The 22,468-nt window shown below is 34.4% G+C and overlaps 3 protein-coding genes across 4 annotated transcripts; 1 reads left to right on the forward strand and 2 right to left on the reverse strand.

The window, feature by feature from the left end:
* Positions 1-5,419: 5,419 nt before the first annotated feature.
* LOC132067742 (putative phospholipid-transporting ATPase 9) lies at positions 5,420-12,715 on the forward strand. Its single transcript, XM_059461047.1, has 11 exons — positions 5,420-5,717; positions 5,971-6,422; positions 7,180-8,528; positions 9,109-9,219; positions 9,312-9,588; positions 9,880-9,968; positions 10,048-10,156; positions 10,246-10,575; positions 10,697-10,795; positions 10,936-11,127; positions 11,887-12,715. The coding sequence occupies exons 2-11, from the start codon at positions 6,027-6,029 to the stop codon at positions 12,526-12,528; spliced, it is 3,594 nt and encodes a 1,197-aa protein (XP_059317030.1). The 5' UTR covers positions 5,420-5,717; positions 5,971-6,026; the 3' UTR covers positions 12,529-12,715.
* Positions 12,716-13,381: 666 nt separating this feature from the next.
* LOC132067744 (uncharacterized) lies at positions 13,382-14,195 on the reverse strand. The gene has a single exon (XM_059461051.1). It carries the CDS (start codon positions 13,856-13,858, stop codon positions 13,406-13,408), a length of 453 nt encoding a protein of 150 aa, XP_059317034.1. The 5' UTR covers positions 13,859-14,195; the 3' UTR covers positions 13,382-13,405.
* Positions 14,196-15,146: 951 nt separating this feature from the next.
* On the reverse strand, positions 15,147-21,975 carry LOC132067743 (proline-rich receptor-like protein kinase PERK9). 2 transcript variants are annotated; one of them, XM_059461050.1, is made up of 9 exons: positions 21,875-21,975; positions 19,110-20,509; positions 18,610-19,020; positions 18,440-18,526; positions 17,716-17,786; positions 17,547-17,623; positions 17,297-17,444; positions 15,685-15,846; positions 15,147-15,586 (listed from the first exon to the last, which is right to left on the reverse strand). In XM_059461050.1, the coding sequence occupies exons 2-9, from the start codon at positions 20,296-20,298 to the stop codon at positions 15,383-15,385; spliced, it is 2,349 nt and encodes a 782-aa protein (XP_059317033.1). In that variant the 5' UTR covers positions 20,299-20,509; positions 21,875-21,975; the 3' UTR covers positions 15,147-15,382. The 2 variants fall into 2 exon arrangements, with proteins under 2 accessions (XP_059317033.1, XP_059317031.1); XM_059461048.1 differs by having other exon boundaries at positions 21,788-21,944.
* Between the last annotated feature and the right edge of the window lie 493 nt (positions 21,976-22,468).

Consider the following 22,468-nt stretch of genomic DNA (forward strand, 5'->3'; position numbering starts at 1 on the left):
ATGAAAGTCAACTAAGCGTTAAGAGGGAAGAAATAGGTCACGAAAATTGGCTGTAAAATAGAAACATCTACCTACAATTTGGTGACTGATTGAAAAAATATATAGTCGGATTAATTATCTAGAATTTATAGTCAACATTGTAAACGGACGTCTAATGCGAAATATGTTATATAGCTTACCCTACCTACGAAAATAAAATTAATTATTATTTCACGCATTAAGCCTCTCTTCGACTTTTAGATACAAGGTGGTTATAAATTAGTGGATAGTGAATAGACAAATTATGTCACAAAGTATTCCATAGATAGATAATAAGATTGAAAGATGAAAAGGATAGAGACTGATTGTTCCTCAACTATTGGATGATGAGTAGATTAATTCACAAATAGCCACTACGTTTCAGTCTCTTTAATTGGAAAATATCCCAGCCATTGCCATGAAATTTAAATTACACAAGTGAAACTCTCAAATTAAAACTACACATATCTGTCGAACCGTAATTTCCATGCTATATCCATTCCTAAATGAATATTCGTTAAAAGTGGTCAATGATTAAACTAGTAGATCCAGTCCAAAAAAGAAAATTCCTCGTTTCAAACTAGCTACTTTCAAATTGCATATTACGAGTCTTGCTAGCATGATTCTTTCTCTTAATTTTTTTTTTTTTTTTTTTTTTTAAGGGATGGACTACATTGTTTCAAAGGTGGCAACAATGAAATAGGAGGACTGGCCAATGTCAATTGCCTATTGCCTTTAGCTTCGTATTTTTTAATTTATACTGCGTTCCGTTAAAAATAACTACTAGTATAGTTTAAGGTTTTCGCATATTTATCAAGGGATTGACTAAATTAATTACCTTTTACTATTAACGTTAAGTGTTATTTGAATAAATTACCTTTTACTATATCTCATGACATTACTCCCTCCCTTCCCTTTTACTTGTCAGTCAAGGGATTTTTTTTCAAAAAAAAAAAAAAAAAAAAAAAAAAAAAAAACTTTGCCTTCACATTAATTAACCATTTCTCAAACCAATTGGAGTACTAGCAATCAAATTTGAATCTTTAAAATACCATTAATAATAATAATTTTGGTAAATAGACATTTAATTAATATTTTTCTTAGGAGGAGTGCAAAATGCATGCTAGACAAGCAAAAAGGAACAAAAAGAGTACTTTTTATCCCTCCTCAGCCCTTTTAAGATCATTTCAAGTAAGGTAAATTTGAAAAAAGTGTAAATGCTTAAGGGAGTATCATAGACTTCAACTAATAATAAGTGGAGTCAATCGGTTTTGTAATCTTTTGCAAATTTATTTTTGCACATAATATTTTTTATAGATTGTTTTTTTCTATTCAAATTTAAAAGGGTCCAATTGATTAATTTTCACGGTTTAGGCGGCTTTTGGTTTACGTTATTATTGCTGCATGCCAAGAATGTGTTGCAGTAAAAGGAAGATATAGTCACGTGATTTCTTGTTCTAAAAATTCTCCACATTAATAATGAGTTGATTTCTGTCATATATTTAGTCCAATCGCTTCATTTATACACTGAACCTCTTGTATATATACAGTTGCATTCATGAGAAAGATAAGAGGTGGTTGGGCAAGAGAGTGTTTCATTTTTTTTTCTCTCTTATACTCCTTAAAAAATGGTTTTCTATGTTATTCTTATGTTGAAATTTCTTTTTGACGTTAATATACTAACACATGCATTTAACAAAAAAATTATGTAGCAAAAAAAATAGATGAAACCGCGTTTGTTAGTCACTTTTCGGTCATGTCTTAATATAAAGTCACATCATGAAAATTCAAATTTCACAAATAAAATTTTATAGGAATATCTTTGGAGTTCCGTGACGTAGCTATTTTTCAACTACAGGAGGCTGAAAAAAGTGATTGTTGTGAGTACGAAAAAAATAGAACAATAATAAAAAGTTAGAATAAATGCTTAACTCTTGTTCGGTATTATTTTACTCATTAAGTTTTTGCCTTCGTATGTTTAGAGCAAATGTGTCAAAATAGTACAGATGTTTCTTGATTTTAACGCGTGGAAAAATAGAAGTGAATTTACGGTTAGTTTAACTTATACAACATTCCATACCTGTGAAAACTAGGCATATTTGCTCATATATTATAGTAAGACTTATTCAATTGAACCAATATGAATGTGCATCTTTTTTGACCACTCAAATGGTTAATGTGAAATGGAATGAGACAAAATTGAAATAGCACACGAACAAACATGTTGAAAGAGGAATATTCCAAGAAAAACCTAATAACCTAGTTAGAGAAAGGAGGACATGAACTCCAAAGACTTGGGACCAATGACCATGACTGAAATTACATAACGTGTGGTATATTCATAAATCAACGGCATATGATTGTGTACTTAACATGGATAAAGTCTCTCAATTTTTAATTTGAGGTTTCGCGTTTAAGCCTGAAGAATAAAAAAGACTTTATAGAGAGTGTCACTCTTTAATGAGCTTCCAGCAACATGAATCTAAATTAATCGGGACTCAAAATGAATATCAGTCTCTCAAACCGGACAAGGAAAAAGGAATATTCATCAACATACTTGCTTTTTTACTTCATCGAACAACAAAAGTTTAAAGAGAGAGAGAAATACAAGAATGTATTATTTGATGTCTTATAAATTTCAATGTTTTTATAGGACTGTCGTTTTTGACAAGAGCAATATTTAAAATTTAATACACAATATAATTTTTAAATCGACGATTAGTCTTCAACTGACCATCTTTTTGCCGATGTGGCTCTGCCGCTAGTGTGTACGTGCTATTCTATTGAACATGTTAGAGTTGATTGACTTTCTAGTACAATTAACTCGTCCTAATTAAGTCATGAACCTTGAATTAAATTGTGACAAGGTAAAAGGTGGAATTGTGTGATAAATCAATATCAACTGCACGTACTTCTGAAATCAATATAAAGAAAGACACTAAAATAGAAGCCTCTTAATTAGCCTTATTCTAAAAAATATGACTAATTTTAACAATTTTTCTCTAAAACAACAACGTGAAAACTGAATATAATCACAAGCAATAATAAGTCCTCATTACTCATTAGTCTTCATATTTCATCTTATATGTTATAAGATGGAAAAGTTCATCTTATATTTTAAGAAAGAAGGAGAAAAGAAATAATTTTTTCCTCAAGTAAATACTAGTCCTTATTAATTAACTATTCTCTATATACTAATTTTGTAGATATATTAATATAGGGTGAAAATCATTTACCCCCTCAACTTTACCTTAAAAATCAAACTCCCCCTCAACTTTGAACAATAGTCATTCTTCCTCCTTTATGTCAATTGACTTTTTTAAATGTCTATTTTACCCTTATATTATAAACTTTGGTCTATTTGTATTGCTTTAAAATCGTGATTTTTTTTATGTAACTGACCTATCGAAAATTAATATTATTTTGAACGAAAAAAGAAATGTGAGACATAGCGATTAAGCATATACGTTAATGACATTCTATAATGAATAAATGAGCAAAATAGTAAAAATAAGTTTATTAATAGCAAGCACAACACTAATATCTATTTACACAATTGTAAATATATATATATAAAAAAAGGAGATATTTATAAGCTTATTTCAATGTAGGTAATAAGAAAGATAATTATAAGAACAATGGTAATTTTATAAAAAGATTATCTATTTGTATTGTTAAATTAAAATTTAGAAAATATTATATTAATAATAATTAAAACTCGTTTATCTACATAGACAACAACGATTTAGAGAGTTGTAGAATTTAATTATACATACATGTATGAGCACATTCACATACATACGTACATGCGCGCGCGCGCACATATATATACACACATATTTAATGCACGTAAAATTAAAATCATAAAGAACAGCGATAGATTTTGCAAGAAAATTATAAAAGGATTATTCTACATATAATGCTAATGATATAAAAAACTATAAGATATTATAAAATTATTTAAGCTATAGAGAAAATACCTAGGTAAAAATATATTATATGGTATAAATATATAATGTATTACATAGATAGACGATAATGATGTCAAGGGCATAATAGATATTGCATAGCATAAAAGGGGGAGAATGACTATTATTCAAAGTTGAGAGGGGAGTTTGATTTCGAAGGTAAAGTTAAGGGGTGTAAATGATTTTCACCCTATTAATATATAGTAGTATCTGTTTAACAAAAGAAAATAAAAACTATTCTCTATATACTTTCCTTTTTTTTTTTTTTTTTTTGGTTTTGCTAACCTCTAATATACTTTCCATATCTGAACAAATTAATCATATGCCATATTTTATGGCCATGTGGCCAAGGTGTACACTGGCTGCGAAATACTCAGATGTTTCTAGAAGGTTGACCATACTACACCTAAATTAGTTGGAAAAATAATTAAGGCAACAGATTTTAATATTGTAAAAATTCGTTCCTTCTTTTTCTGCTCATAATTCTCTTTTATTGTGAACAAGGAATTTTAATTTGTTCCATAAAAGTAGATTTTTTAATAGATCCATTTACTGCCATCAAATATCGAAAATAGAAACTTCTATGAAATAAGACTTTTTACTACTTTTCCATCCCAAGTTAAAGCTATTTCATTTTTAACAAAATCAGTTCTTTCTCAATTATTTTTCTTCCCATAATTTTCCTTTCTTGTGAAAGAAAAAAATTAAATATAGATTTTAATAGTTGATGAAGATAGAAGCTTCTATGAAATAAGTTAAAACTATTTTATTTAATCCTTTTCTTTTTTGGCAAAACCAGCTCCTTTACATATATCTCAATAAGGTTACAAACTCAAGTCCCTTATACAAAAATGTAAAGATTTAAACTTTTAACAAGTATATACATATATTATTAATTATTTTTTGTTTTTTATCATTTATGCATGTGACTTACGTAAGTGCTGATGTGAAAAGATTAGTTTTAAAATTAAGTTATTTAAACTAATTTTGACTCTTTATTAACACGTTGCAGCCTTAGCAACATGTTGGCATATTTTTGGCCTTTTGATACGGTAAAATTTGTCTCTCTCTTGTTCACTTGTTAATATTTTATAAATTTATAATTACTGATTAATCTTATTTTTTTTCTTTAAATCTTTTATCTATTCATCTGAGAATCAAAAATATCCAGAACAAAAATGCTATCAATTTTTTCTTTTGTCTTTTACCTCTCTAAACCAACAAACAGACAAATGAATGATATTTTTATATTACATTCTTGAAAAAAAAATAGATTCTTTTTCCCAACATGAATTCTTGAAAAAATAAATTTTTACTGGGAAATTACTATTTCTTTAATGGGGTTTTGTTTTCTTGATTAAGAAATAGTTTTTTTTTTTTTTTTTTTTTTTTTTTATCTGTGTAGAATCAAAATGTTTAATTTGTCAAGTCAATAAAATGAAAAAAAGGAAGTGAGAGAGAAAGAGAGATTTAAGTCAATGTTCAAAGGTTTTGTGCCAAAGGGAAGAATAATCAAACATTACAACAATAATTTTATGTCCACTGTGTAATTCACAATATATGTTTTATCTATATTATATATATCAGCTGTCATACTGTATCTCTTCTTCATTAAATTTATATTTCACTTTGATTCTTTCATTTGTTCAAGCTCTGAACTGACATATTTGCATTAATTGCTGACAAAAAATTACAACTTTGTAGCCAAATCTTGCGGTCAAGACTTACTTGGTACCAAAACTAATATTTCCTCTAGCTTGTGCCTATATTTAGTCAAATTTTCTTTATGGGGTTTTGAAAATTTTAGTTGTGGTTCAATTCTTGGAAAGTAATTTGTCATAAAGTTGTGATTTTTGGTGTTTCTTGGAAAACAACTGTATATTTTTCTGTACTGAAAAGGAAAGTAGTAGTATTTTGGTTACTATTTTGGGAGTTAGTAATTTATCATAAAGTTCTGATCTTTGGCGTTTCTGGCCATTTTCAGAAGGTGGTTCTTGAAAAGGAAAGTAATAGTTTTTTGGTTACTATTTTGGGATTATAATGAGGACTGGTAGAAGGAGGAAGCTACATTTTAGCAAGATCTACTCATTTAAATGTGGGAAAGCATCAGTTTTGAGTGATGATCATTCACAAATTGGAGGACCAGGATTTTCTAGAGTTGTGTATTGCAATGAACCAGATAGTTTTGAGTCTGGAATTAGAGAATATGATGGGAATTATGTTAGTACAACAAAATATACAGCTGCAACATTCTTGCCAAAGTCCTTATTTGAACAGTTTAGAAGAGTAGCTAATTTCTACTTTCTTGTTACTGGTATCATGGCTTTTACACCATTAGCTCCTTATTCTGCTGTTAGTGCTATTCTTCCACTAATAGTTGTTATTGGTGCAACTATGGTTAAAGAGGGTATTGAAGACTGGCGTCGAAAGCAACAGGTATATCACTTTTTACTAATTTTAAATTAAATTAGAGCTTATTGATACAACATAGTTTCTTTTGGCTAATAATAGTTGCTTGAAAAATGTTTTATTGATGTTTTGTGGCTGCTTAGAAAGGATTTTAGAGATATAATGATTTTGTTACTGGACTATGTGTATGAATAATCTGAGGGATTCTTGGGATTTCAGCTATTTAAGATGTGTAAGAACTGTTGTGTGGTCTACTATAAGTGGATGACAAACACTATAAAAAAATAAAAAAAAATTGGAATTAGGTATGAACTTCATCGCTGATCCGTCCCTAAATTGCTCGTTGCTAACAAATTTTTGTGATAATCCGTCATTAATCCCTCACTAAATAGGATTAGCAACGGGTTTTACTGTTTAGCTACAGAATTTGTCCGTTGTTAATTCTTGTTTTTTAGTACTGAAGGTAGTTATGCAAACTATTAGGATTGTGCATATGGTAATTTTTGACTCTCCCAAGATTTGTTACCATTTTGAATTGAAAGTAATATTCCCTAAAATAATCTGATTTTCAATCTATTTCATTTTTGGACCAGCTTCATTCTTTCCCTATTTTATACGGTGGCATTTAATCTGTTCCTGTCATGTATGATACAGATTCTCTGGTAGCGCGGAGCCTCTTTTGATTTACAGATAGTAGTAGTTTATACACTTACTTCTGCTTCTTGTCACTGGCCTGCACAGCCAACACAGTTTGTCATTCATCTTCTCGTTTTCTCCTTTTCAGGATATTGAGATGAACAGTAGGAAGATTAAAGTACACCAAGGAGATGGAGTTTTTAATCTTTCTGAATGGCGACACTTGAAAGTTGGTGATATAGTTAAGGTGGAGAAAGATCAATTCTTTCCTGCAGACCTTCTTTTGCTTTCGTCTTGTTACGATGATGCGGTTTGTTATGTTGAGACCATGAACCTTGATGGAGAGACTAATTTGAAGCTTAAACAGGCACTGGAAGTTACTTCATCCTTGCATGAAGATTCACACTTTAAAGAATTTAAAGCCTTAGTTAAATGTGAAGATCCTAATGCTAATTTGTATACTTTTGTCGGAAGTATGGAATACGAAGAACAACAAATTCCTCTTTCTCCTCAGCAATTACTCCTCAGAGACTCTAAATTGCGCAACACGGAATACATATATGGGGCCGTCATTTTTACTGGTCATGACACAAAGGTCATGCAGAATGCAACAGATCCCCCTTCTAAAAGGAGTAAAATTGAAAGGAAAATGGATAGAATCATTTACTTCTTATTTGCAGTTCTATTCACAATTTCTTTTGTTGGATCAGTCTACTTTGGAATCGTGACTAAACAGGATTTAGATGGTGGACATAAGAGGTGGTATCTGCAACCCGAAAATGCAGATATCTTCTACGATCCAGGAAGAGCTCCTGCTGCTGCCATTTTGCATTTTCTGACAGCTGTCATGCTATATAGCTACTTGATTCCTATCTCCTTATATGTGTCGATTGAAATTGTTAAAGTTCTTCAGAGTATCTTCATTAACCGGGATATTAATATGTACTATGAAGAAACTGATAAACCAGCACATGCCCGAACCTCAAATCTAACTGAGGAACTTGGCCAGGTTGACACAATACTTTCTGATAAAACTGGAACTTTGACTTGTAACTCAATGGAGTTTGTTAAGTGCTCCGTGGCTGGTACTGCTTACGGACGTGGTATTACAGAAGTTGAAAGGGCCTTGGCTAAGAGAAACGGATCTCCACTGATGGCGAAAAAAGTTAATGATCGCGCTGAGGACGGTGTTATTAGTCCTAGGAAGTCAACTGTTAAAGGTTTCAATTTCGAAGACGAGAGAATCATGAATGCTAGTTGGCTTTTCGAGCCTCATTCAGATGTACTACAGAAGTTCTTCCGTTTGTTAGCAGTTTGTCATACAGTTATACCAGAAGTAGATGAAAGTACAGGGAAAGTTTCATATGAAGCTGAGTCCCCAGATGAAGCAGCGTTCGTGATAGCTGCTAGAGAAGTTGGTTTTGAATTCTTTAAAAGGACACAAACAAATGTGTCTGTACATGAATTGGATTTGGAATCTGGCAAGAGAATTGAGAGGTTAGTTAACTTGAAACATGTTCTGCAGTATATGTTTTCAGCATTTTTAGTTTTCTGAAAGAATAGTATCTCTGATTTTTGGCTGGCTCTTGATCAAGTGTGACATTATTAAATTATCCATAAAACATAGTAGTAATTCCCCGAAAGTCCATCGGTTTTTGCTGTATTTCTAGTAGTGTTTTTTGGTAGTCACCGTTAGTTTTTAAGTCCATTCTGTTAGTTGGACCAAAGGTGCTCTACTTTAACAAACTCAAGGGACTGAAGATGCTCAAGGTTATATTTCAAGGACCAAATAGACCTACTCCCATAGATAAGTGACAATTTTGGCTAAAATCTCCATAAAAGCTTATCAAACAATCATCTTCGAGAGCACTCACATGAACTTCTGCAGAAACATTTTATGTTTTAAAAGTGGGTAGAAAATGCAGTCTAGTACCAGTGACATTTCTCGTTGATTTTCAAATCTCTATGAAAACTTAAGACAATGAATGCTAATTATGTTATTCAGATATTTTAATGCAGTGCTATAAACTGAGCATCTTTTTTTGTTAAGTGTAATCTTAGAGATCTTTGTTTGCAGGTCATACAAGATTTTGAACGTTTTGGAATTCAATAGTACAAGGAAAAGGATGTCTGTCATAGTAAAAGATGAAGATGGAAAGATCTTGTTACTCTCCAAAGGTGCTGACAGGTTAGTCAAGTTGTAACTTTCACATGTACCATAAATTCCTTAAACTCTTATTTTAGTTACTGACCTAGTTTTGGTGTCTTCTCTTTATGCAGTATCATGTTCGAAAGACTTGGAAAAAATGGAAGAAAGTTTGAAGAAGAAACGAGGGAACATGTGAATGAATATGCTGATGCAGGCTTGAGGACCTTGATACTGGCATATCGCGAACTCAGTGAAGACGAATACAAAACTTTCAATGAAAAATTTTTAGAGGCCAAGAATTCAATCAGTGAAGACCGTGAAACCATTATTGATGAAGTGACGGATAAGATAGAAAAAGACTTGATTCTCCTTGGTGCTACTGCTGTCGAGGACAAACTTCAACCAGGGGTAAGTTTTATTTAGAGATAATTACAGTCCAATGCCTTTCGGTGATCTAATTTACAAAATAGCCAGCAAATGTATTGGTTTTGTATATTTAAGTATAAATATACATATAATACACATATTGTATACTAAATATACATATGATACACATAAACATACATATAATATACATAATCAGTTTGGGTAACCCACAGAACTGTTACCAAGCATTGTTAGTTATTTGAAATTTGTTGATTTATCTGTTCCACACGTTATTTGGATGTGTATTGACTTTTCTGTTTCTATTCATGCTAGGTTCCTGATTGCATTGACAAACTCGCTCAAGCAGGCGTAAAGATTTGGGTTTTGACTGGGGATAAGATGGAAACAGCCATTAATATCGGGTATAGTACTGGATTATGAGTTTTAGTATTTCTTATTTGATACAAGTTCAAACAATTCTGACCAAAATGTCTTCTGCAGTTACGCATGTAGTTTGCTTAGACAAGGAATGAAGCAAATCATCATAACGCTGGAAAGCCCTGATATTATAGCTGTAGAAAAAACTGGAGAAAAGAATGCAATTGCCAGGGTAAATACATGACTAAATATGTGAAACGAGTTTTTGAATTTTAAAGTTTCATATTCATGAAGTTTTGTTTGATTTATTTTTTATTACAGGCTTCAAAGGGAAGTGTTTCACGACAAATTACTGAAGGGAAGGCTCTACTTACTGCTTCAAGCACAGAGGCATTTGCTTTGATCATTGATGGGAAATCTCTTACATATGCCCTAGACGATGACGTAAAAGATATGTTTTTAGACCTTGCAATCAAATGTGCCTCTGTTATATGCTGCCGTTCATCACCAAAACAGAAGGCACTGGTAACAAGACTTGTCAAAAACGGGACTGGAAAGATAACATTGGCAGTTGGAGATGGAGCTAATGATGTAGGAATGCTTCAAGAAGCTGATATCGGAGTTGGAATCAGTGGCGTTGAAGGAATGCAGGTTCAAGAGCTTATATTTTTCTCTTGCCTCTTTTTAACAACTTTGACAATTGTCACATTTATTCTTTTTCTCCTCCTGCCCTAACTAATTTTCATTTTTTTTTTCTTGTTTTACTCATTAGGCTGTTATGTCAAGTGATGTTGCAATTGCTCAGTTCAGATTTTTGGAGCGCTTGCTTTTAGTGCATGGACATTGGTGTTATAGAAGGATCTCTACGATGGTAATCTATTTTCCTTTGATTTCCTCCTCCAAATTTGTTCTCTCGTCATTAGTTAGATGAGATAAAAATGTGTTTAAAGATAAATCTATTGTTTCGTGGAGCAGTTTGATAACTGGTTTCTTATATTTGTTTCCCTGCAGATATGCTACTTCTTCTACAAAAACATTGTATTTGGTATCACTGTGTTCTTATACGAGGGATATGCATCATTTTCTGGACAACCAGCATACAATGAATGGTTTCTGTCAACTTACAATGTCTTCTTCACATCACTCCCCGTGATTGCTTTGGGAGTTTTTGATCAAGATGTATCTGCCCGATTGTGTCTTAAGGTATGTTACACTTGATGCTGTACTCATATTCGCTTAACGCGTATGATGTGAAGAATAGTCCCTTATCACTAGTGTTTGCCTAAAAGTACAAACTAGTTACTACGGTCAGCTGTGTATCTGTTATAGCTAGAGAAAATGACAAAAATGGCCCCTTATCATTGATAGTAGGTTCAAAATAGTCCCTTAGGTATCACTTGAGCAGTTTTGGTCCTTTAAGTTTGTCAAAGTGAGCACTTTTTGTCTCCGTCAGATATTTACCAATTGTTAAATTCAATTCGAACTGTGAAAATAGAAAATATTTAATGGGGACTCACATTTGGAAGTACAATTTTTTTTTTTTTTTTTTGTAGTTTCTGTTATTTTTTAATCTATTTTAAGAGTGGTGTTAACTTTTAAACTTTTTGAGGTGTAATTTCTGTTATTTTTAACCTGTATTTGTGTCTGCTATAGCTTTTTACGTCGTGGTCTTTGAAATTTTGACGGAAATTTCTAGTGTTTCTGGTTAAATAAATCTTCCCATAGTTTCGATTAAATTTAACAATTAGAATTTGGTAAATATTTGACGGAGACCAGAAATGGTCACTTTTGGCAAACTTAATGGACCAAAACTGTTCGGTTGATTCTTAAAGGACTATTTTGAACCTACTACCAAAAATAAGAGACAATTTTCGTTATTTTCTGGTTATAGCTACTTGGACATGACATGGAATTATGTACTTCTGCGTAGTTTCTAATAGTTCTGTTGGTATTATGTGGCAGTTCCCTTTACTGTACCAAGAAGGTGTTCAAAATCTGCTCTTCAGATGGCGTCGTATAATTGGCTGGATGGTCAATGGAGTTTGCAGTGCGGTGATAATCTTCTTCTTCTGCATAACAGCACTAGATCCTCAAGCTTTCAAAAAAGACGGTAAAGTTGCTGAATACGCGGTTGTTGGAGCAACCATGTACACATGTGTTGTTTGGGTTGTCAACTGCCAAATGGCTCTTGCTATCAGTTATTTTACCTTAATCCAACACATAGTCATCTGGGGTGGAATCGCTTTGTGGTACATTTTCCTTCTGATTTACGGATCCATGTCTACAACGTTTTCCACTACCGCGTACCAAATCTTCGTGGAAGCCTTAGCTCCGACCCCCTTCTACTGGATCACAATGGTATTGGTGGTCATTTCAGCTCTAATTCCTTACTTTGTATACAATGCTGTTCAGACACGGTTCTTCCCGTTGTACCACGGGATGATTCAATGGATAAGGTACGAGGGAAGGTCCGACGACCCGGAGTTTTGCCACGTGGTGAGACAAAGGTCGATAAGGCCCACAACCGTAGGATTCACTGCTCGTTCATTAGCAAGAACGAATCCTTTGGAAGACAAGAAAACGAGGACCAGTAACCACAGATAACATCTGAATTGTTCAAGCAAGAACTTGCTCAGTGTACATTTTTTCCGAGCTGGTTCTGTAAACAATTACTTACATGGAGGGCACAACGTCGACTATACTAGTATACCATGTCTTTAATGGGCAAAGATGCACCATGAATTTGTAAATTTTTGTCAACTGGTAATATATTTGTAGTTCTTTCTTTCTATATCTTGTAGATTCGTTAACGTTTTTTGTTTGTTGAAATACTAGAAGCAGCATATCAGATGAGCAAGCAACTGTTAATAAGAAAGAGGATTGTATTTGTTTTGAGTTATCAGTCCAATATTCTCTTTCAAATTATTATCACGTGTACATTTTATTGCAATAAAGAAATAGCATTTCTTTTGAACTCCCTGTGTGCGCACATAATTTATCTTTCTGCAATAATAAGATAAGAACATTTTGCATCTTCTGGCAGATATCTTTTATTATTTACATTAAAGAAGCGACGTCAGACGAAAATGACGCGATAAAACAAATTATATATACCTGAAAACCATGCCAAACATACTGAAATACTATCATAGGAAAATTCAGGATTTAGAGTGTGTAAATTTTGTGTGAGTCTGTCTACTATATAGTACTACTCTTTTTTCACATTAGCACAATTCGATTACTTAAAAACAGTTAGATAACTTTTTTAATAAGCATTGATTGGTAACCTTGAATAAATGGTAAGTAACCTTCACTAACATGTTACGCTCGTGTCAGTATCAAACTTAAATCCGTTAGAAGAAACAGTATCCCAAGAGTTCTATCCAAAGTGCAGACTTGCTCTAACAGATAGGAGATTTAGTTATATTCATAAACTTTAGTTAAGGCAATAGAAACATTGTAAAAGAGCATATGATAAGTGTCATTGCAAGTTGAAAGATCCAAATACTTGTATGAAATGAGTATGAAAAGCATCATAATCAACTGTTAGTTTCCTTATACATGTTGTGTTAATGCTCTCTGTCTCTAATACCTCCTCTTCATCCCCACCCCAAAAGCTTCCAAAAGCAAATTCACCCTTTTGAGAAAACTCCTCTAAAACCTTTTCAACTTCTTCCATACAACACAAACTCTCAAGTTGGACCCTCAAAGATCCTTCATGATCTTTCAATATTTCATCTTCATATCTGTTCACAATCTTCATAGTTTTCTTGTTGCGTCTTCGATCTTTCAATTTCTTTATACATTCTTTTGTTTTCTTTAACAGTTTGCATGGAAGGTTAAGCAAGAACAAGATGATGATTTGGAGGATCAAGCATTGGCAGCAGCAACATATGACTATGCAATCGGCTGCGAAAATGTTTTTGTCTTCCATTTCCTGTGCAAGATTGAAGCAGGGAAAGGAGAGAAAGGGTGAAGGTAATGAAGAAGGTTATGCATAGAAGTCATTTCTTGTCAAGGAATAGGTTGCTTCTATTTTTAAAAGGGTATATTGATGTTTGAAGCATTGAGAAAGTAAATATTGCCTGCAAAGCAAAACAAAAATGTTATTGATAGCTTAAAACAAATTGTGGAAGGAAGCATAAGCTGTCCTGTTCTAGTTACTTGTATTACACATTTTCATAGATAGCTAGGAGAATGAACTTTTCCCATATGAACTTGTTCACATTGCCGGTCTTAAGCCAGATAAAGGAGAAGGGTTATAGTAGGTTGACAGTGCAAAAACGAGTCAATAATGGACTTCGGCGTGCTTAAATGGAGCGACATGAACAACGAGGATTTATATATCCGACCACAACTTGTTTAAGATTGAAGCATAGTTTTTTTTTTTTTAATGGATAGCTAGCAGAAGGGTTCATTCAACAGGGTTCATCATTGAGGTGTGTCTTTGACTTTTTTGCACTTGCCTTCCAGAGAAAGCATATGATCTTCTCAATCTTGCCTTTCCCTAGTCCCTGTTTCAATGGGTGTAAAACACTTTATAAGAAGGGTTGCGGTAGGTTGACAGTTAGGGTAAAAGGAGTCAATTTATGATGAATCTTTCACTTGGGACGTGCCATCAACTCAGCAATAATGGACTTTGACGTGCTTAAATGGAGTGATATGGACAATGAGGATTTATAGAACCGACTACAACCTGCTTAAGATTGAAGTATAGTTGTTTGTTTATGGATAGCTAGCAGAAGGGTTCACTCATCAGGCTTCATTATTGAGGTCTGTCTTTGACTTTTTTGCACTTGCCTTCCCGAGAAAGCATATGATCTTCTCAATCTTGCCTTTCCCTATTCCTTATTTCAATGGATGTAAACACTTTATAATCAAAATTTAAAAACTTTGACTTTCTATTTATATTTTTCTAATCACGGTGGCGTCTAGACCAGCTTGTGCGGACCTCAACTATTCAGGTGCATACATTTTCTTTTAAGCAAATATTGATTCATTGGTGTAGAAATCTTTTGATGAATACTAAGGGATACTAGCAAACCTATCACCAAATTCCAATTCCGTTTATATTTTAAAGGGCCTTCTTTCCCACCTCCTTTTGTGAGAGGAAACTTTATTCTCAAGACCTACATGTTCCATCAAATTAGTTTACATTTCCACCATTTGAGAACAACATACCCAGTGTAATCCTACAAGTGGGGTCTGAAGAGGATAGCATGTACGCAGAGAGGCTGTTTCATTTCCACCATTTGAGAAGAACAAAGACATTGAATAGACCTTTGAAAGAACAAAAATATTGGAGATGACAAAAAATTTTCGTTACTTACAGGAAAAATTGCTACAAAACCTAACCAAAATCACCTCGGAGAGGCAAACATGTACCTCTCAACGTAGGAGCCTTTGATCTATGAACAGATACATATACACTTGCTTTAGCAAGGCGTTTAGCTGTGTACTATACCCTATCTTCAGCCGACTCTCCACTATGCTGTGTACCTTGACTAAAAAAATCAGAACTAAAATCTGGACTACCAAATGCCATCCTTCGAAACAATCTTATTTCTGCAGATTGTTCTGCAGAGTTATAGATTCTACTTTCACCAACTTTCATCCCGTTCGTCAGATCAGACGTAGACATGTTATCAAAAGCTCTCATAATCTGCAAAGAATAAGAACGATTTGGATGTAAATTCCCTTCGTGCAAACTCTTAACGGTGTTTCAGGTGTAGGATTTTAGTGAAATAAAGAATCAGTTACCTGTCCCATGCCTGGTCTCTTTGCAGCTGAGTGGCGCACACAAGCTGCAGCTGCCTCGATCAGTTGAAACATCTCAGGGATAACATAATTCCTCTCAAGGCGTGGATCTGACAACTGATCGAATTCCAATTTCTCAAGTGCATGCGTAAGCAAAGGCCGAGCCTGGAAGAGAAAAGAAGATTAAGTTGCAAGTAAATAATTGACAATAAACAATCAAGAAGTCAATGAACAGAATTTAAGATAGCCCAGGAAATAATGTATTTCCAACATAATCAGCTATGCTCAATCAACACGGTAAAATATTCAGACTCTTTAAAAAAAGAGATTCTCCTCCAAATATGTCGCCTGTCAATTCTAAACAAGAGCAGAGAGGGAGAGAGAGAGAGAGAGAGCACAAAACAATCCTGTTTCAGTGTCAAAAACAGCCATTAATCATCTCGTGCAATTCAAAGTATAATTAATTCGGTACATGCTTATCAAATATTTTTCCAAGATGCCACTGAAAGACATGCTTTTGATGTCACCATACTTATCATGACCAAGAAGATATACAGGCTATGCATTTCTTCAATGTCATCAACACAGAATTTACAGGAAAAATAATCAAAAGCACGTACCAAGCAAAAGCTAGCTCACCTCACCAATTCAAAGTATTTCAAAATAATACATAATTAAACAGATTTTAAAATAATTGTGACAGTGATTAATGTATGTATTAATGGAATAGACAAGGTGTGTGCAAGCTAGCCTGGCACCGTCGTATTAAAAATTGCAGGTGAACATGCAAGGTATAAGAAACGGTTATTATATGGACTCAAATGCACCCTCACAAGACAGAAAACTTCGCAAAAATGTAAGGACCAAATTCGTGCAATTGGTACACAACCAAACAAACCTAAGATTTCCGTTCACTCACTTAGCATGCAAGCTGAAAATAAGTTGGAATAGTGTCGTGCACTTAATATCCTACAACATCAAACCTACCTCCATCCTTTTCTTGCATTCTCCCATTTCACTAAGGCATATAAAAAAAGTACCATTCTTCGTGACCAAGAAGAGCAGCGTTTACAGCAATTTGTACTTGGTCATTGCTTTAAGTTTAGCTTTTGGACACCGAATTCCCTAGATTTATTTCGCTCCAAGATATCTATTAAGCCTCATGTTAAGAATCAAATTGAAAAGATATCTTTCCAGAAGATGGGAAGGGATACATGGTGATTTTAACAAAGCTCAAAAATGTGAGCCAACTATTATCTTTAATTAATGTCCTCAAAATAAATCATCAGGATTTCCCAAGTCCACTTCCAAATTGTCCTCTGAACTTTCTCAAACTTACAAGCAAACAAGACAAGTTTGCAGCCGTTTATAAGAGAAGAGCAGCTCTAATCCATTTAAATGGAAGATGAGTAAGCAACTACATGGTAGGTCTAACAAATAATCAAGTTCTGTTGCAAACAGTCTATTCCTAAAGTTGAAAAGGACAACCACACTTTCAGAGGCTAATATTTTGAAAGTTTCTCCACCCTAAGTGTTTCCAGGATAGAGGTCGGAATTTCTTTTAAAAGAACTTATAGCAGAGAGATAGAATAGATTAGTTTGGCTATAAACGTACCCACTCAACTAGACTCTCATCCCCTATAGGCTGAGATGTATCAACGGGCTTCCGTCCAGTAATTAGCTCCAGAAGCACAACCCCAAAAGAATACACATCGGATTTTTCGGTCAGCTTGCCACTTGATGCATATTCAGGAGCCATGTATCTGAAACGATCCAGGGAATTAGAAACAGACACATAAAGACAAGGAATATAATGGATTATTTCCTAAATTCCACTAAGTGTTAATGTTGGTGCTGGAACATACCCAAATGTTCCCACAACACGTGTTGTAACATGAGTTTTTGCATCCTGAGCTAATTTAGCTAATCCGAAGTCAGAAACCTGTGAAAAATAAACAGAATTATAAGGCAGTTTTTGAATCTGAGAATTATAAAACTAGATTAGGATGTTGACTGTTCAGGATGTTGACATACCCGAGCATCGAAGTTAATATCCAAAAGAATGTTTGATGACTTAATGTCTCTGTGGATAATGCGAGGATGGCCTGTCATCACCAGGAGAAATGAATAAGACAAAATAAGAGTGATAATTATGAAATCCAGAGTTAAAGGAGTGATAAATAGAATAAGGGGTCGTTTGGTACGAAAATAAGTTATGCTGGCATTATTTCTCATCGATTGTTTGGTTTGTTGTATTAAAAATAACATGCATTGTGTAATTGCATAATAATACTCAATAGGGTGTATAATTATAAAAATAGTACTGGTTTGTTAACGTCACAGTTTACTATGTATAAGAATGGTAACTGAATAGGGTGTATAAGTAATACTGGTATTAGTTGTACTGCACTTAAATTTACAACCAAACATTGTACCAAGATTTTATAACAGCATTACTCTACCTAATACACCCTACCAAGCGACCCCTAAGTGTACCGCATAGATATTACAGGCAACAAGAACAAAGGGCTCTATAGCTGTTCAATGTTTATTTTTTTTATAAGTATTGGTCAATGTATTCTGTAATTGATGTAGAGAGAAAAGGGTTTCAATAAAAAAAATTAACAGAGATAATCGAGTATAGATTATCTGATGGTGCGATTTTCGTGGTTCTTTAATCTCTTCTTTTACCCAGAGAAGAAAAAAAGTGCAGATAATCAACCATAACTATAAGAATCAAGGAAGTGAAGAAAGTTACAATCTTCATGCAGATAAGCTATTCCACGAGCTGCACCAACAGCAATCTTTACACGTGTTGCCCAATCCAAAACAGGCCTTCCTTCCGCTGTAAATTGCAACCATCAACATCATAGTTTTAGTGACCAAATGTCAGCAATGAGTTGTAAAAAATTAAAGATTTGTATTTACCATGAAGATGGAAGTAAAGGGTGTTATTTGGGACATATTCATAAACAAGGAGCCTTCTATTCTCAGAAATGCAATAACCTACAAGGGAAACCAAATGGCGATGGTGTACTCGACTAATGATTTCAACTTCAGCTCTGAACTCCCGGTCCCCCTGGCTCCCACCGATATCTAGTTGCTTTACTGCTACATCCCTCCCATCTGGTAGTCGTCCTTTGTATACAGAACCAAATCCACCCGCCCCCAATATATTCTCAGCCGAGAAGTCATTAGTAGCCTTAACTAGTTCTTCATAAGTAAACCATATCTTTGAATTTCCCAATCCACCAGATCCTCCAGGAGAATTTAGGAAATTATTGCCAGTTCCATTACCAGTCGCTAGTGTTGATTCCTGTATCCTCAATAAGACAGAATCTGTACACAATTTGCGCATCTTCTCAGAATGGATTCAAAATTTACGAACAACAAATATTACATTGATATCCTAGTTTCTGAAAAGTTACCAGATTTTGGGGTGGAGCCCATAGAGGTTGGCATGACATTTCCGCCATTGCCATGAAAAGCCTTTTTCTTCCGCTTCCATACGCACCAACCAACTACTCCAATAACACTAAGCAATAAAACAGCAACAATGACGCCAATGGCAATTGTACCTCCAGTCCCTATGCCGTTACTACTCGAGCTGTTTGAGCTGTCTGCTGCAGTACCACTCGATCCATTGGTGGGGGTTCCACCTGAAGGAACGGGTGGTGAAGGAGGTGTATTTCTAGAAGGTTCCGAGGATGGGGTAGGAGGTGAATCTCGTGGTGGCGGAAATGATGGCGATGGAGGTAAATTTGTAGGTGGAAGTGGTGAAGGGGGTGAATTTTTAGGAGGGTCAGAGGGTGGGGTAGGAGGTGAACCTTGTGGTGGCACAGACGTGGGGGGTGGAGGTGAATTCACGGGTGAGGGTGGTGCTGGGGATGAACCTTTCGGAGGTTCAGGATCCGGATTCTGTGCAGGTGGCGGAGGTGATACAGGTGGAGGATCAACTTTTGGAGGCGGTGAAGGTGAACTTGGAGGATTGGTTGGTTGTGGTGGAGGTGCGGTAGGAGGAGGATCAACTTTTGGAGGCGGTGGAGGTGAACTTGTTGGAGGAGTTGGTTGTGGGGGAGGTGAGACAGGTGGAGGATCAACTTTCGGAGGTGGTGATGCACTAACTGGTGGGCTAGATGGAGGTGGAGGAGAACTAACAGGGGGAGGAGAAGATTGAGGTGGCGGTGAACTAGCAGGTGGAGGAGAAGATTTAGGTGGTGGTGAACTAGCAGGTGGGCTAGGTGGAGGCGAGGAAGGTAAGGGTGGAGAAGCGGATGCTGTGGGTGGGGAAGCCATTGGAGGAGGCGATATTACGTTACTTGGAGGAGGAGATTGTGGGGCCGGTGGAGGAGGCGATTGTGGGGCCAATGGAGGAGGCGATTGTGGGGCCGATGGAGGAGGCGAAGTCACGTTACTTGGAGCAGGCGATAGTGGTGGTGACGCCGGGGGAGGATCAGATTGCGGGGGTAAGGTTGGAGGAAAAGAAGAAACAGGTGGTGCTGTCGCATTAGGTTGAGATTCTGGGACGGGAGAAGGAAGCTGAGGAGGTGGACTTAAGGCAATTGGTGGAACAGGAAATGGTGCAATACTTGGAGGTGGAGAAACTACTACTGACATTTCACCACCACCAAAGACTAGCTAAATTTACACCATTTCTTCGATAGAATTATCAAACTCTCCAAATATCAATCAAATATACCAGTATTCCAAGAATTCTACCCAAAAAGGGCACACTTGCTTTAACTTGAATTTTCTCAAAAAGGTCCACAAACATGCAATAAATTGCTTCTTCCTCTAAAGCAATTCACTTCCTTTCCAAGCTAAACACCTAGGAATTTCAGAAGAAAAAAAAAAACAAGAAAAGATTCAAGCTTTACACAAATTCAACTCAGTAAACTTGTTGGATAACAAAACAACAACAAAAAGGTTCAATCTTTCAAGAAACTCATTCAAAATGCACCAATCACTGTAAAGTAAAAGGAAAAAGGTTTCCAAATATGCAATGAAAAAGATCGAAATTCATAAACCAATTCTCTCCCAAGTGAGATAAAGCAATTCCCTTCATTTCCAAGCTAAACACCAAAGAGTTTCAGAAGAAAAAAACAACAACAAAAGATTCAACCTTTCCAGAAATTCACTCAGTATACTTACTGAATAAAAAACAAACAAAAAGGCTCAATCTTTCAAGAAACTCATTTAGAATTCACCAACTATAGCAAAGTAAAAAGAAAACAGTATCCAAACATGCATTATTGCTTCTTCCTACGTTAAAATTGGCATCTCAAAAGATCGAAATTCGTAAACCAATTCACCCCCAAGTGACATAAAGCAATTCTTAACACTTAAAGAGTTTCAGAAAAAAAACAACAAAAGATTCAACCTTTCCAGAAATTCACTCAGTATACTTATTGAATAAAAACAAACAAAAAGGCTCAATCTTTCAAGAAACTGATTCAGAATTCACCAACCAATGCAAAGTAAAAAAGAAAACGGCATCCAAACACGTACTATTGCTTCTTCCTACATTAAAATTGGCATCTCGGAAGATCGAAATTCGTAAACCAATTCACTCCCAAGTGACATAAAACAATTCTAAATACTTAAGAGTTTCAGAAAAACAACAACAAAAGATTCAACCTTTCCAAAAATTCAACTAAGTAAACTTGTTGTATAACATAAACAAACAAAAAGGCTCAATCTTTATCAAGAAACTCAATCAGAATTCACCAACCATAGTAAAATAAAAAGAAAAATGCAAAATCATACAACATAACTCAGAAAAAATTTCGCCTTTACCAAATTCACCATCACACCATTAAAACACATTCACAAAATCCTTATTAAAATCAAATGAAGAAACTAAGATCACTGATAATCCTTATAACAGAAAAAATAAACATACCCAAATCACCAAATGTACAGTCAAGATATACCAAATCACAAAAACCCAAATACCCAAATCAAGAAAAGACACACAAAAAAAAATAAAAATCCCAATGTTATAATTCACATATAAAAATTCAATCTTTATTAACAAAAACCCAAATTAGCAAATAAATCCAATTGTGAAGATAAGCCAAAGAAAAAGATACCTCTTTTTTAATACATGATTAATATTTTTTTTGTGGCACGATCAAATGCAAGAAGCAATCTTTAAAATACAAAAACAAAAAATAAAGAAAACTTATAGTACTTGTATATTTGTTTGTTTACCCAAAGAGGGTAAACACGGAAACTGGGGTCTGGCAAAATCTAAATCTTCTAGTGCACCAACAGTGAAAGTGACTTTAAAAAAAAAAAGAAAATAACTAGACAAACTATCACACGTTGAAAAAAATTGGATTGTCTTGTTATATATGTGTAGGAATAATTGGAATATGATATGATGTTTTTTCGATACTGTCATATAAGTCATTATTGTTATGATCATAAATTAGTTGGGTTGCTTCTTAAAACGTCTACATCAAAAGCATAATATAAATAATTATAATATAATAAATAAAGTTTAAAGCTAAGGTTGCGCAACGTTGCAGCTAATGCATAGAGTCAGCGCCTACAAATCCAACGTGTTACCTTGGCTTTTTTTCAAGCCTGCATTACATTTTCTACTGTATATTACTTTATCCGTTTCAATTTACGTGAACTTTTTGGATTATAGAGCAGTTTGGATTGTATAAGTTCTTTATAAAACATATTTTTTGACTTTTTTTGAGTGTTTATTTTTTTAAGTCATTTTATCTTAAAAATAAAATTTAAAAATAATTGGGCCCGTTTAGATGGGCTTATT

Source organism: Lycium ferocissimum, chromosome 8 (genome assembly GCF_029784015.1).
Source record: "Lycium ferocissimum isolate CSIRO_LF1 chromosome 8, AGI_CSIRO_Lferr_CH_V1, whole genome shotgun sequence".
Classification (NCBI taxonomy): Eukaryota; Viridiplantae; Streptophyta; class Magnoliopsida; order Solanales; family Solanaceae; genus Lycium; species Lycium ferocissimum.

What these genes read in the sequence shown, in the direction of transcription:
- LOC132067742 (XM_059461047.1), top strand. Translation starts at nt 6,027, where the DNA reads ATGAGGACTGGTAGAAGGAGGAAGCTACATTTTAGCAAGATCTACTCA. An exon ending in AAAAGAATGCAATTGCCAGG is followed by an intron (nt 10,157 to 10,245) that starts GTAAATACATGA and finishes TTTTTATTACAG; the next exon opens with GCTTCAAAGGGAAGTGTTTC. An exon ending in GTGGCGTTGAAGGAATGCAG is followed by an intron (nt 10,576 to 10,696) that starts GTTCAAGAGCTT and finishes TTTACTCATTAG; the next exon opens with GCTGTTATGTCAAGTGATGT.
- LOC132067743 (XM_059461050.1), bottom strand. Translation starts at nt 20,298, where the DNA reads ATGTCAGTAGTAGTTTCTCCACCTCCAAGTATTGCACCATTTCCTGTT. An exon ending in CCTTTACTTCCATCTTCATG is followed by an intron (nt 18,527 to 18,609) that starts GTAAATACAAAT and finishes TGCAATTTACAG; the next exon opens with CGGAAGGAAGGCCTGTTTTG. An exon ending in CGTGTTGTGGGAACATTTGG is followed by an intron (nt 17,445 to 17,546) that starts GTATGTTCCAGC and finishes GGATCGTTTCAG; the next exon opens with ATACATGGCTCCTGAATATG.
- LOC132067744 (XM_059461051.1), bottom strand. Translation starts at nt 13,858, where the DNA reads ATGGAAGACAAAAACATTTTCGCAGCCGATTGCATAGTCATATGTTGC.